This window comes from Lytechinus variegatus, chromosome 13 (genome assembly GCF_018143015.1).
Source record: "Lytechinus variegatus isolate NC3 chromosome 13, Lvar_3.0, whole genome shotgun sequence".
Classification (NCBI taxonomy): Eukaryota; Metazoa; Echinodermata; class Echinoidea; order Temnopleuroida; family Toxopneustidae; genus Lytechinus; species Lytechinus variegatus.
The window spans coordinates 5,130,761-5,143,510 of record NC_054752.1 but is presented as its reverse complement, the minus strand read 5'-3'; the positions used below and the strand labels follow the sequence as shown (position 1 = coordinate 5,143,510).

At 36.6% G+C, this 12,750-nt stretch overlaps 1 protein-coding gene across 1 annotated transcript; it reads left to right on the top strand.

The window, feature by feature from the left end:
• Positions 1 to 5,923: 5,923 nt before the first annotated feature.
• LOC121426595 lies at positions 5,924 to 7,739 on the top strand. The gene is made up of 2 exons (XM_041622951.1): positions 5,924 to 6,559; positions 6,600 to 7,739. Exons 1-2 carry the CDS (start codon positions 5,924 to 5,926, stop codon positions 7,737 to 7,739), a joined length of 1,776 nt encoding a protein of 591 aa, XP_041478885.1.
• Positions 7,740 to 12,750: the final 5,011 nt, after the last annotated feature.

Sequence of the window (12,750 nt, the reverse complement as noted above, 5' to 3'; positions counted from 1 at the left end):
ATCTAACGTCAGGGGCAATCTCGTGTTTTTTTTTTTTTTTGGGGGGGGGGTAACTTGTTTTTCAGAAGGATAAAGTGGTCTGAATTACTAGCCAAGGATAGTACCTTGGACTAATCCATTGCGTGCCTTGACACACCGTTGACATGATTTTGTAACTCGTGCTAGGCTTGAAGCAAGATCCAAGACCTATTTGTTATTTGATTGTTAAAGTGTCACTATGTACACCGCGCGACTAACCATATAACACGTATCTCCGACAATAAGAGTACAAAATTACATAAACGGCATAACTATTTATGAAATCTCGTTTTCCTCTTTACTAGTTGAAGGTACTAATTTGTTAATATCCCATTAATGAAATATTGAGAATTTCGTCTTGCTACTATTAAATCAATGAACAGAATGAACTAAGTAATTGACGTATTTGGTATTAAGCACTATTTCTATTGAAACAAGACCAATAGGTTTTTGGACGAGAGGCCTGAGTTCTTTTCTTATTAAAAGAGCACCGTGAGAGGGCCCGATAAAAGAAACGATATCAAATTCAAATTCTAACGATTGGACAAGGATACAATGGCACCTACACCTATGTTAATATAATATTAAGAATATCAAGGAACAGATTGAATCTAAGAATTGATGTAGTTGGTAATTACTTACTTACTTACGCCTATCGCCCCTCCTGGGACATAGGCCGTCAACCAAGTTTCTCCAGGTAGAGCGGTCATGAGCCAGCGTCTCCAGATCTTTCCATGTGCTGCCCATCCTCTTAACATCTGCCTCCATGTCTCTCCGCCATGAGTTACGAGGCCTTCCCTCTTCCTTTTTCCTTGAGGACTCCAAGTCAATGCCTGTCTATTAATATTAGGCACGTTAGGCATTGGTTTCCGTAGGGTGTGGCCAATCCACCGCCATCGTCTCTGCACGAGCTCTGCCTCAATGGGTTGCTGATGAGCAATCTCCCACAAGCCTTGGTTACTAATTACCTCAGGCCAGAAAATTCTGAGGATACGCCTAAGACAAGTATTGACGAAGGTCTGTATTTTCCTAATAATGGTAACAGTAGTTCTCCATGTTTCTGCACCATATAGGAGGACCGGTTTGACAACTGTGTTGAAGATGCGTATTTTAATGTTCCATGGTAGTTTTGTAGATTGCCATACGTTATTTAGCTGATGGAATGCTCTCCTTGCTTTCCCTATCCTTATTCTTACATCTGCATCTGTCCCACCTTGTTTATCCACGTTACTTCCCAGATATGTAATGCTTTCAACCTCTTCCAGTGATTTATCTTCCAACCTGATGGCGGATTGATTTGAGGAATTGATTCGTAAAATCTTGCTCTTTGTTTGGTTAACATTTAGTCCAAGGCAACCTGACTTATATCTCTAATGATGTCAGTTTTATCTTGCATCTCCTGGTGAGTGTGTGAGAGCAAGGCGATGTAATCTGCAAAATCAAGATCATCCAGTTGCTGCCATAGAGTCCACTGGATTCCATTCCTCTTGTGAGTGGTGGAGGACTTCATAATCCAGTCAATGGCCAATAAGAAGAGAAAGGGTGAGAGGAGACACCCTTGTCTTACTCCTGTCTTCACATTAAATGCATCTGTTAGCTGCCCTGCATGAATTACCCTGCATGACAATCCCTCGTATGAATTCCTTACAAGATTGGTAACTTTTTGTGGTATCCCATAATGTCTCATAAGCTTCCACAGTGTTTGTCGGTTAACGGTTTCAAACGCCTTTTCATAATCAATGAAATTAACATAAAGGGAAGAGTTCCATTCCAGTGACTGCTCCAGGATTATGCGCAGAGTGGCAATTTGATCAGCACATGATCTACCTGATCGAAATCCTGCTTGTTCGTCTCTCAGGTGTGGGTCAACAGCGTCCTACATCCTGTTGAGAAGTATTCTGTTGAAAACCTTCCCAGGCGTTGACAGTAAAATTATTCCTCTGTAGTTTGAACACTGACTTAAGTCCCCCTTCTTAGGTAGCTTAACTAGATATCCCTCTTTCCAGTCTGACGGGATGCTTTCCTCCTTCCAAATACTCTCAAATAAAAGATATAGCATGTCCACACTGGCTACCAAGTTGGCCTTCAGTGCTTCTGCTGGAATGCCATCTGGTCCAGCAGATTTTCCATTTTTCAGCTGATTTATGGCCCTTCGAATCTCTCCTTTGGAAGGTACACTACAGTCAATGTCCAAATCATGGTTAGCTGGGTGTATGTCTGGTGGGTCATGTGGATCTGGCCTATTCAGTAGTTCCTCAAAATGTTCTGCCCATCTTTTCTTCTGACCCTCTCCGTCAAGGATAGGTTGTCCGTCCTTGTCTTTAATTGGTCTCTCTGACTTATTAAATTTCCCTGACATTTTTCTGATTAATGAATAAAGTTCTCTTAAGTTTCCTCTTTTAGATGCAGTTTCAGCTTCATCTGCAAGACCTTCAATGAACTTTACTTTGTCTTGTTTTATCCTCTGTCGCACAGACTTGTTAGCCTCCCTATACTCTGTCTGCGCTTTGGATTTCAGAGCTCTAGTGCGGCTATTGTTGATTGCTGCTTTCTTTTCCCTCCTTTCCTCCAATTTCTTCAGGGTATCCTTTGTGATCCACTCCTTGCGGTTTTGTTTTACAGGACCTAATACTTCCTTACACGTCTTTGTGTAGGTCTCCTTGATTCCTTTCCATGTCCCTTCAACTGTTTTCTCCTCTAATGTATCCTGGAGTACTTCAAATCTATTGGAAAGGTTGATCTTGAATTCTTTGAGTTTCATTGCCTCCTTTAACAAAGGAGTATTGTATCTTTGGCGTTTTGCATTCTGCCCTGCATAGTCCCTCCTAAGTTTTAACCTTACTTGTGATACAAGGAGATGATGGTCTGAAGCCACATCTCCTCCCTCCTTGTTCGAACATCTTGCAAAAAACTACGGAACTTCTTGATTACACATACATGGTCTATTTGATTCTCAGTTGCCAAATCTGGTGAAACCCAAGTAGCTTTGTGTATGCTCTTATGTTGGAAAAAGCTCCCTCCAATAACAAACTTATTTGCAGCACAGAAATTCGCAAACCTTTCCCCATTGTCATTCATCTCTCCCAAACCTTGTTTGCCCATGACTTGTTCAAAACTGGTGTTGTCACATCCAATCTTGGCATTGAAATCCCCCATCAGAATTGTAATGTTTCTTCTCTTTCTATTCTGCACTATTGTGTGAAGTTGATTGTAGAAGCTTTCCTTGTCTTCATCTGTCCCATTATTTGTAGGAGCATAACATTGGATTACATCCATATTGATCCTCTGCTTATCAGTTCTGAAGGATGCCACAATGATCCTTGGACCATGGGCTTCCCAACCAATAAGTGCTCCCTGGGCTTGTCGCGACAACATTAGTGCAACTCCCTGCGTATGTGTGGCTTCATCCTCTATGAGTCCCGAATACAAAAGTAGCTCTCCAGTAGATAATTTAAACTGACCAGCACCTAGCCATCTACATTCGCTTATCCCTAAGATAGACAGGTTGTATCTTCTCATTTCACTTGCAACTTGCAATGATTTCCCTGCTTCATACATGGTTCTTACATTCCATGTCCCTACATTTGTTGTGGTCCTGGTTGATACAACGGTTATCGGCCTTGCAGCTTCCAGAGACTGGCTTTCACTACACGGCGCCATGAACTCTCAAGTCGGAGATCCGTCCTTCCCCAGGTCCATTCTGTTTAAGTTTCTTGTTGACGTTTTCGTAGCAATCACATTTTTTTACAGGGTAGGGTCGCTAACCCGACGCCCAACCCTCCTCCTTTTCCGGGCTTGGGACCGGCATGGTGGTGTGTGCAAACCAAGGCGGAGTCTAGATGGTAATTAGCAATACTTTTATTGAGACAAGACTAATTGGCATTTTTCATACGGACAAAGGCTGGAGAGTTTTTTTTTCTTTCTTTAGAAAAATGATAAACATCACCATTAGAGGGCCCGATAAATGAAACGATACCAAATTCAAATTATAACGATTGGACAAGGATGCAATGGCCCCCTAATAATATTCATGACAGCATCTGGGTCGAGAGTGGCAAAGTGTGGATTAACGTCTTGCCTGAGGACACTAGACCACGGTGGGATTCGAACACACGACCCTCTATTTTCACGGCGAGAGTCAGAACCACTACACCACGGCTCTTCCCGATACTTCTGATACCCGAGTTATGAGATTCAAATTATTGACACTTTCAAAAATCGATAGACGGATGTTAAGATGTTAGAATGTTTTGATAGCTATCTAATTTCTAAACTTAATGATGGATCCACCCCCTTCTCTTTAGAGGCATAGCAGGATCAAGACCAATTTACCCCCCCCCCCCCCATTGCTGCATAAATATGTTATTTCAGTTTGAATAATTATGCTACATATTTTAAGCTTGAAACAGTAATTATTAATTCCTTGGTGTGATTAGTAAACCATTTAACCTTTTGAGGTGCCACGACCATCTACTATCATATATATCAATTTTCTTCTTTGTCTTTTCTACACCTACTACATACTAGCCTCGTACAATGTGTGAGTGACTACTACTACTAGTAGTAATAGTAGTAGTAGAAGTAGTAGTAGTTGTAGTAGTAGTAGTACTTCTTTTCTTCTCTTCTTCTTCTAATTGTTCTTATTATTTTTCTTAGTATTACTAATATTACTATTATCATTTTCTTCATATTTTCTTCTTTTTGTTCTCCTTCTTTTTATTTTTTTTTCTTCTTCTTCATCTTCTTCTTGTACTTCTTCTTTTATTTTTATTTTTCTTCCTCTACTATTTAATTTAGAAGGGCTTGAAGTTGAATCTTGAATCACTAGACTTATACTTACATGTCATTCGAACCTTCAGCCAGTAACTTAATAGCATTAACTTCTTATGCAATGTTGTAGGTTTGGATATATAATTTCAAGTCAACTTAGTCATTTTACCTTACTGTCACTGAAATACTTGATATAATTATGGCCGTTATGTAACAACATTATTCAACATTTTGTAAACAGTTAAGGACTGTCTTCAAGAGAAATCTATACTTGAATGAGCCGAATGACCCAACGAGAGATGGCCTAAAAAGATATCGAAATAGACAAGAAAACAAACCAAACGTGCATGGTGGGCATGGTGGTGAGGCTACTGCTAAAGAACAATTGTCACAAATATTTCATATATTTGTTTACTGATAAACAAAGTACCTTGCATGTTGTAATCTAGTTTCATTTCATTATTATTGTATTCATGAAATGCAGAAGTTTGCATATGGCATTACTTTATCAAACTATGTATTCAAGCATGTCAAATGATTCAGTTGTGAGCGTGCAGTGATTCTACATGCCACGTCATTTTATAAGTTCATTGGCACAACTATCAAAAATAGACTCCATGTTTGTTGCAAGATTTACTTAATACAAGTTGTACCTTTGAACTATTTTTTTCTACATATTGTCAACTATCGGAGATTTAACCGACTCGGCTAAACCTGTGACTTACGAAGGTAAGAACATCACTTTTGTGTTAGTTCGATGTAGTGTTTTCGTGTTTTTGATGTGATGGAATGATAGTTGTAATTGTCAAGAGTGCGTGATTTTGGTCACAAAAAGAAACACATTTTCTGTAGCAACGAATATCAGAAGATAATTTATGAGGTAAAAAGTTAAGGTACGCGTACTTAGAACTTTAAATGCAAGTGAACAGTAACCATGGTAACCCCACTACCCCCCTGGCTTTCTCTCTCTCTCTCTCTCTCTTTCGCATACTATTTATTTTGGCAAGGCAGTTTTTGCTGATAAAAAAATATTGTATTATCTATTATGCCTCTTGCTTTTTGCGATATCGAATCTCTCTCTCTCTTCCTTTTCTTTACAGCTCACATCCTTATCTTCCTTTAAATTATTTTCCCAATGGCGTCTGAATTAAGCTCAGTACAAGAGGGCGCTGTTTGTGAAGAAGCCGACTGTGAATCGATTACTGACGTCACCTTCTACGTGAAGGAGAAGAAGAAACTCTGTCATGACTGCGCCTTGAAAAAAGAATGCATCGGAATGTCACGAAGAGGTGCACCTAATCTGTTCTGTGCGAAACATGAGAAAGTAATGGATATGTACTGTAAGACGCATGGCGAAGTTTTATGTCTTTCTTGCGCTATGATAGATCATCATGAAAAACCTTGCGTACAGCAGGACATAGAGGACGCACTACGGGAAAACAAAGCAAAGCTCACCATCCTTCAGAAAGCAGCGATGGACAAGTTGGAGCTATTACGAGTTTATGGAATTGAGATTCATCAGTGTAAACAAGTCCAAGATGAACATTTGAAAACTATTCAGAATGGGGTATCCGAAATCGAAGAGGAGATCGAAAGAGACAGAGCCAAGGAAAAAGAAGATGCTGATAAAATCAACAAGGAGGTTGAAGGGGAAAATGAGCAACATCAAGAGGAGATTCGAAAGCTCCAGGATAAAATTAACCAGAACAACGCGAAGAGAGAGGAGCGACATAATGAAAATCGTTTAAAACGCAGAGAAGAGACGAAAACCGTTAATTGATAAACAGCGTATTCTTAAGAATGACATTCAGAAGATCGCTCAAGAGATCGAGAGAAAGATTGGAGAGCTTGAGAAATCATGGCAAGACGACACCAAATCAGCAGAGAAAGCAAAAGAGACACTGGACAGAATTCTTGAAGACGATAACAATATTGTCACAGATGGACACTGTGTGCATGCATCGGTGAGTGAGGAACTAAAGAAGCAACTGAATGAGGGTGAGGTGAAAGAAATAAATCGTGTTGTATCAGGTGTGAGGTTTGTGAAGGGTGTTGGGAGAGAGAAGTATGATGGAAGAATTGATGGGTATGATGGAGAGTGGAAGCTCATTGATACAATCAATGTCACAGATAAAATCAAATACCCGCGCATTGTTGGATGTATAGATGAAGAAAAGGTGATTATCACAGATTGGAAGATTGATGGACACACCTACATGTTAGATTTGAACAGTAAATCCACACAGAGAGTGATCAACAGTAGTGATACGTCCATTATATACTCATGTGCAACGCTGAATGGCGATAAGATAGTATGTGGAAGAATCACCACAGGTTGTACAGGAGACAGTCTACCTGGGTGCATCAGTGTATACGACAGACAGTGGAATCATATCAATGACGTCACAATACCAAGAAACACGACGCGTACTGATGTAGGGGTGCGCGTTGCAATCGATCAGGATGGGATGATCATCGCTGTTGAAGTGGGTCAGTCTATGATATACGTCATCAACCCAGCTAATGATAAGATTATCAATACCATCAAGTGTAAAGAGGAGATAGTAATGCGCGGTGTGCTGTCATCAGGTCACATCGTCGCTCAACCCAGAATAGCAGATCGCAGAGCACTCATCATTGACAGAGAGGGTGATCATAGGGAAATCCCCCACAGTGATGTCATCTTGAATGTGTGTGTTGATCGTATGACAGACGACCTCTACGTCGTGACATCAGATGATGAGTACAAGACGTGTGTGATTGATCAGGTGATGAGTGAGGGTGATATGAAGAAGAGAAGAGTAGCATCATTCCCTTTATCAACTAGACTGAATAGAAATAATAGATTCAATCACCTTGTCTTATCTCGAATAATGATGACGTCATCAGGGAATAGGATTGCATGTGATGGAGATAATATTCTCATATTCAAAAAGCGATTCATCTTCTAGATCCATGACAGATGATAATACCGAACAAACAAATGATATTGGGAATGTTGCTACATCTTACCATTATATGCTTTCAAAATGAAAAGAAAAACAACGATGGAAACGCATTGTAATCCATGGTTTGATTGTTGGTAAGCTTCATAGTCATATTGAAAACCTATCAGGGTTAACGCTCTTTTATTGTACACGTTGTTACAGAATTATCTTATACCAGACTAAGCCGTCGCTTTGTTGGCGTAAGTAAACATTAGTATTAAGTGTGTCTGCATAGAAGCTCTAAATTACTGTACCCGTGCATATTTCATTTGAGTTCAGTTCCATATGTTAAATTGAACAGTTAGAATGTTCCTCAATATGTAATCATACTAGGAACCACGGTCTTATCATGCCAATGAATCAGTAGTTGTTACTCTAAATAAATGTTCAGTGGTATCTTGATTCAGTAATGAAATTTAAAATTACACGAAGCGCTATATTCCTTTATAGATTGAAACTGTGTACTTTTGACTCCTTTGAAAGCGCGTTATACATGTTATATGAGACCATAATTGTTCTCATAATAATGTTGCGATTTGGATCGTGCTCACGTTTGCTGTATCTCTATGCGCATTACATCTAAGCATTGCTTGCTTGTTTGTATATTTTCACTTCCAACATCAGATCAAGATATCCCAACAAAGTATTTTTATGTGGCTACATACGAAACAGCCCCTGGAATGATCTCGATCATGACATGATATAATCACCTGGATTTACCGAGAGAGGGAGCTGTTACAATTATTACGATACATTTTGGTAAATTGCACTTTGAACTCTTACCAAAAAATTATACATAATTATGATAATATATAAGCAGTAGTGTATAACTTCACAATTGGGAATTCGTAGCCAGTATAGTAACCAGTATAGTGCACATTTACCAAACGGGATCTGTTGTTGCAAGAATGCGCATTTGAAAATGATTTATTACATTTTGGTCACGTATTTAGGATAAGAGTGAACTGGAAATTTAATTAAAATGATGACTGGTTTGATTTTGAATGTCCATGTGTATAAAGATTAAATTGCTTTTAATGAACAGTTGCATATTTATGATATTTTTTTAATACGTTCAATTCAAGTAGGCATATGTCAGTGACTGTTTTGCTTGCTAGAATGTTTATTAAATTTATGTTCAATTACTATTTAGTTGCATGCAGGCGCAATAAAATGATAACTTCAATTTGTTAGATTTCTTTAATTTTTATCCCACCGAAAATGGTCTTAATAATGGTTAGTGTAATCGAGACTGTTTTGCCTACATCAGTCTTTTCTTCTTAAGAATCTAAACAAATTCTGCAAAACAGTAACAGAAAATTTGTCGCTGATTGCTGGACGGTTTTCATGTCAACACATTCAGATATAATGATCAATTAATTCGCTTTAAAAAAAGATCAGTTAGATGTTTGTGGTAGACTGGTGTAAATACGTTTATTTCAATACTATATCGGGCAGTGACTGTGTTGCTGTAAAGTTATGTTCAATCATATATGAGAGGAAATTATATGTTGTCAGGCGCATTATTACGATCACCTAAAGAACTGATATTGGTTAGATTCGTATCGTTTTCCGTGCTTACAGAAATTATTTCCATCAATTCTTTGTTCATTCCAGATTGTTTAGAATACATCTTTTTATCTCAAGAACCTAAATGAACTTGATGTAAGAAAGATTATCAAACATTATTCAGAATTTGTTAGCGATGTAAGCGATAGTTTTTTTTACGCGATTCATACAATCATATTTTTTTGTTTCATGTATCATATCAATATTAACCAAAAGTTATAGAAGATCCTTTTTATATACTACAGCTATATTATTGAATATCTGAATCTATTGTTTAAAAAAACACCATGAAAACATTTTCAGAGACATGCATTTTTTGTTTTTTACAAGGATATTGCTTTACTTATATTTCCATTTACTCTAACCTATTACATTTACCAGGTGATTCTGCTATAGTCAAAAAATATATTGATTGCTAGTATATTTTTTGAAACACATGGACTATATTGTAGATGATTTTGCTTGAAGGGAATTATTCTGCCGCAATTGGTGTATAAACTGCTGTAAATATGGTTTTTGTTTTCAAAAAAACGCCTCAGACTCTTTATCTTGTCTAACTGAATATATATCTTAAATTTATAAACTTCATTCGTTTGACACGAATATTTTGTTTTATAATACATCCAATTCAATTCAATCTTTCTATCGCAAATGAAATAAATATACAAAGAAACATCAAGTGTGAGAAAATACAAAATCAAATGCGTGGCTTCCCATGAGGTTATGAAAAAAACCCTGTAAGGCTGGGTCGCCAAAACATGACATCATGAAATATTGTGTATGAAATTTGAATTTTCCAATATGTATAAACCAGTAAGAAAATGATGTAGTATTTCTATACTGTGACTATGATGATTATACATGTAATCACATAGGGGTCCTGAAAAGTTTGGTTTGTAATCGATTTAATTCGTTTCGTGTTTCGTACTAACAGGTGGGTGTTTCATAAAGCTGTTCGTAAGTTAAGAGCGACTTTAAGAACGACTGGTGATCCTTTCTTTTGGTAAATGTTATACACCATTGGCGATGGTTTAGCGCGTAAGAAAGGTTCACCAGTCGTCTTTGAGTCACTCTTAACTTACCTTACATGCGAACAGCTTTATGAAACGGCCCCCTGAAATGATTTTGTATTAATACTTAGGAGTATAACATGAAAATAGGATGTTGCGCTATAGTCTGCAAAAGGGGTTGTAAACGCTTTCTGAGACCGTCTATTGTTTTTATGAATTATATTTTTCTATGAACCATGAGTTAGCAAAATATTGCATATTACATTACACTAAATCATTTCAATACAAACCTGTATATTTGTATTACCAAAGGAGATTTTTAAAGTAAATTTGAGATGTTAGCGATAATTAGAGTATATTTTTTTTCAAACACAAATCCAAACACCTTTTTTTTGTTATTATTTTCATACAATATGATTAACCGGAAGGTAGCCGAGTTATTGATCATTAGCATGTTCTTCATGCACTTAACTTTTACATCTGTTTAATCTGCTTTCAAAAGATTTTCTAAATAAAGTTAGAATATTAGTGAAAGTTGGAAAATACGTCTTTTGAACGTATTATCCGGTGTTCTTTCTTTTTTGGCTGTTTTAAATGTATCGTTTTCATATACTTTATATTAGATAATTTTGATATCTAAATCTGCTTAAACATGTTAAAGGAAAAGTCCACCCCAACAAATAATAGATTTACGTAAAATGAGAAAAAAATCAAACAAGTCAATTTCGTTCGAGCTGGTAAAATGTCAAACAATAATAAAAGAGAAAAAGTGGGTGAGGGATATCATCGACTCTCTCGTTTGTTATTATTTACATGTATAAGCATATGACTGTTTTCGGGAAAAACTGAGAAATTGTAAGCATGTCGTACGTTTTTTTTTCAATCAGATTTTGATAAAATTTGTAAGCGTTATGCTTGCTTGACTTTTCTATATTGATTCAAATTTTTATTTTGGGTGGGCTTGACCTTTAAAAACAATTGAGAAAAATAAAATTGGGTGTCTATCATTGCGAAGCTTGGTTTTCCGTTTTAATAAATTTCATCGCTCCTCACGGAATCCTCTAAGACTAATTATTTCAGAAGTTAATGTGACCAATAAGAATCAACTGCAGACTTGTTCGAGAGTTTAATAACAAAAAACAAAGGTCATGACGGGAATGTAAATTTCATGCCATCCTTTAATTCTTCGTTCATTCTCTTCTGTGTAATCTGACATGAAGCAATTGCTAATAATTCCGTGAAAACTGTAAGGATAAACAAAATGATAGGAAAGTAATAAGTATGATAGCAATAAACCTGTACATCATAAATTAAATATTCTAACTGAATATAAATCATAATCTGTTTCAAGATACATTAACTAGCACCTGAGAAATTCATGTACTTTATATTCTCCTATCATCAATTACAATTAATACACAATAGCAATATCAAGTCAATCCAACCAGATTAAAATCAACCTTTTTTGCATTATAAAATTTGTATTTCTTAAATAAATGAATCAATGTTTCTACTGACCTCTTTGCCTCTTGAAATCTTCTTAATTAGGGCAATCCCATGTAGGATGCTTTAGATTTATGTTGATTCAAAAACTCAAACAGAATCTCCAGAACTGATTCCAATATCACATTACCTCAGTTTGCCAAGAGATGGCGCTAACAAAAGAAAATCTCAGACAAGGCATACATAGCACACATACTATACATGCAAAGTGTAAATACATAGAAAAATGTGTGTGTGCTCACTCAAGTAGTCTGACCCACAGACCCCATGAAATTTTCCAGTTTTAACACAATAAATCATTTGATGGCTTTTCAGATAAATAAAATATACAAAATTATCTTCAAAGCAGCTTTCATTACATGGCTCCTTTAAATTACTTTAATTTACCAAAATGCTTGTTCAGAAAGCTGTACTTCATTAGCTTCAGTATATAAAGTAAATGCATTTCATTACTGCTACACTAGCAAAGAACGGCCTGATATATCTTACAGCAGAAATAAACGTCAAATATTACGCACTGATACTACAATTTCCATTTTTTTTTTTTTTGTTTCCATCACTACAAATTTTATAATTTCTTTTAATAAAAAAGGCACAAGAAAAATAACTATTCGGTGCCCAACGTTAACATTACTTCTAAATTCAGCATTTTATCAAGTCGACAGAATTTGTTATGTTCAAATCAAAACCTGAATTTACGACACTGTATGATTCCGTAATTAAAAAGTGCTACGACTACACAGTTTATCACTTCAATTAAATACTGCTTGTTGAAGATATGATGCAAATACATTCTATTTCTCTACTTACACTATACTACCAACATATCATAGAACATTAGACAATCCAAGGAGTTCCTTGGGCAACTGTAATAGTCCAAAAGGTGAACTGTT

Excerpts from the sequence above, each read along its gene's own strand:
- LOC121426595 (XM_041622951.1), top strand. The coding sequence starts at position 5,924 with ATGGCGTCTGAATTAAGCTCAGTACAAGAGGGCGCTGTTTGTGAAGAA. Across the intron at positions 6,560-6,599 it reads GCAGAGAAGAGACGAAAACC|AAGATCGCTCAAGAGATCGA; the intron begins GTTAATTGATAA and ends AATGACATTCAG.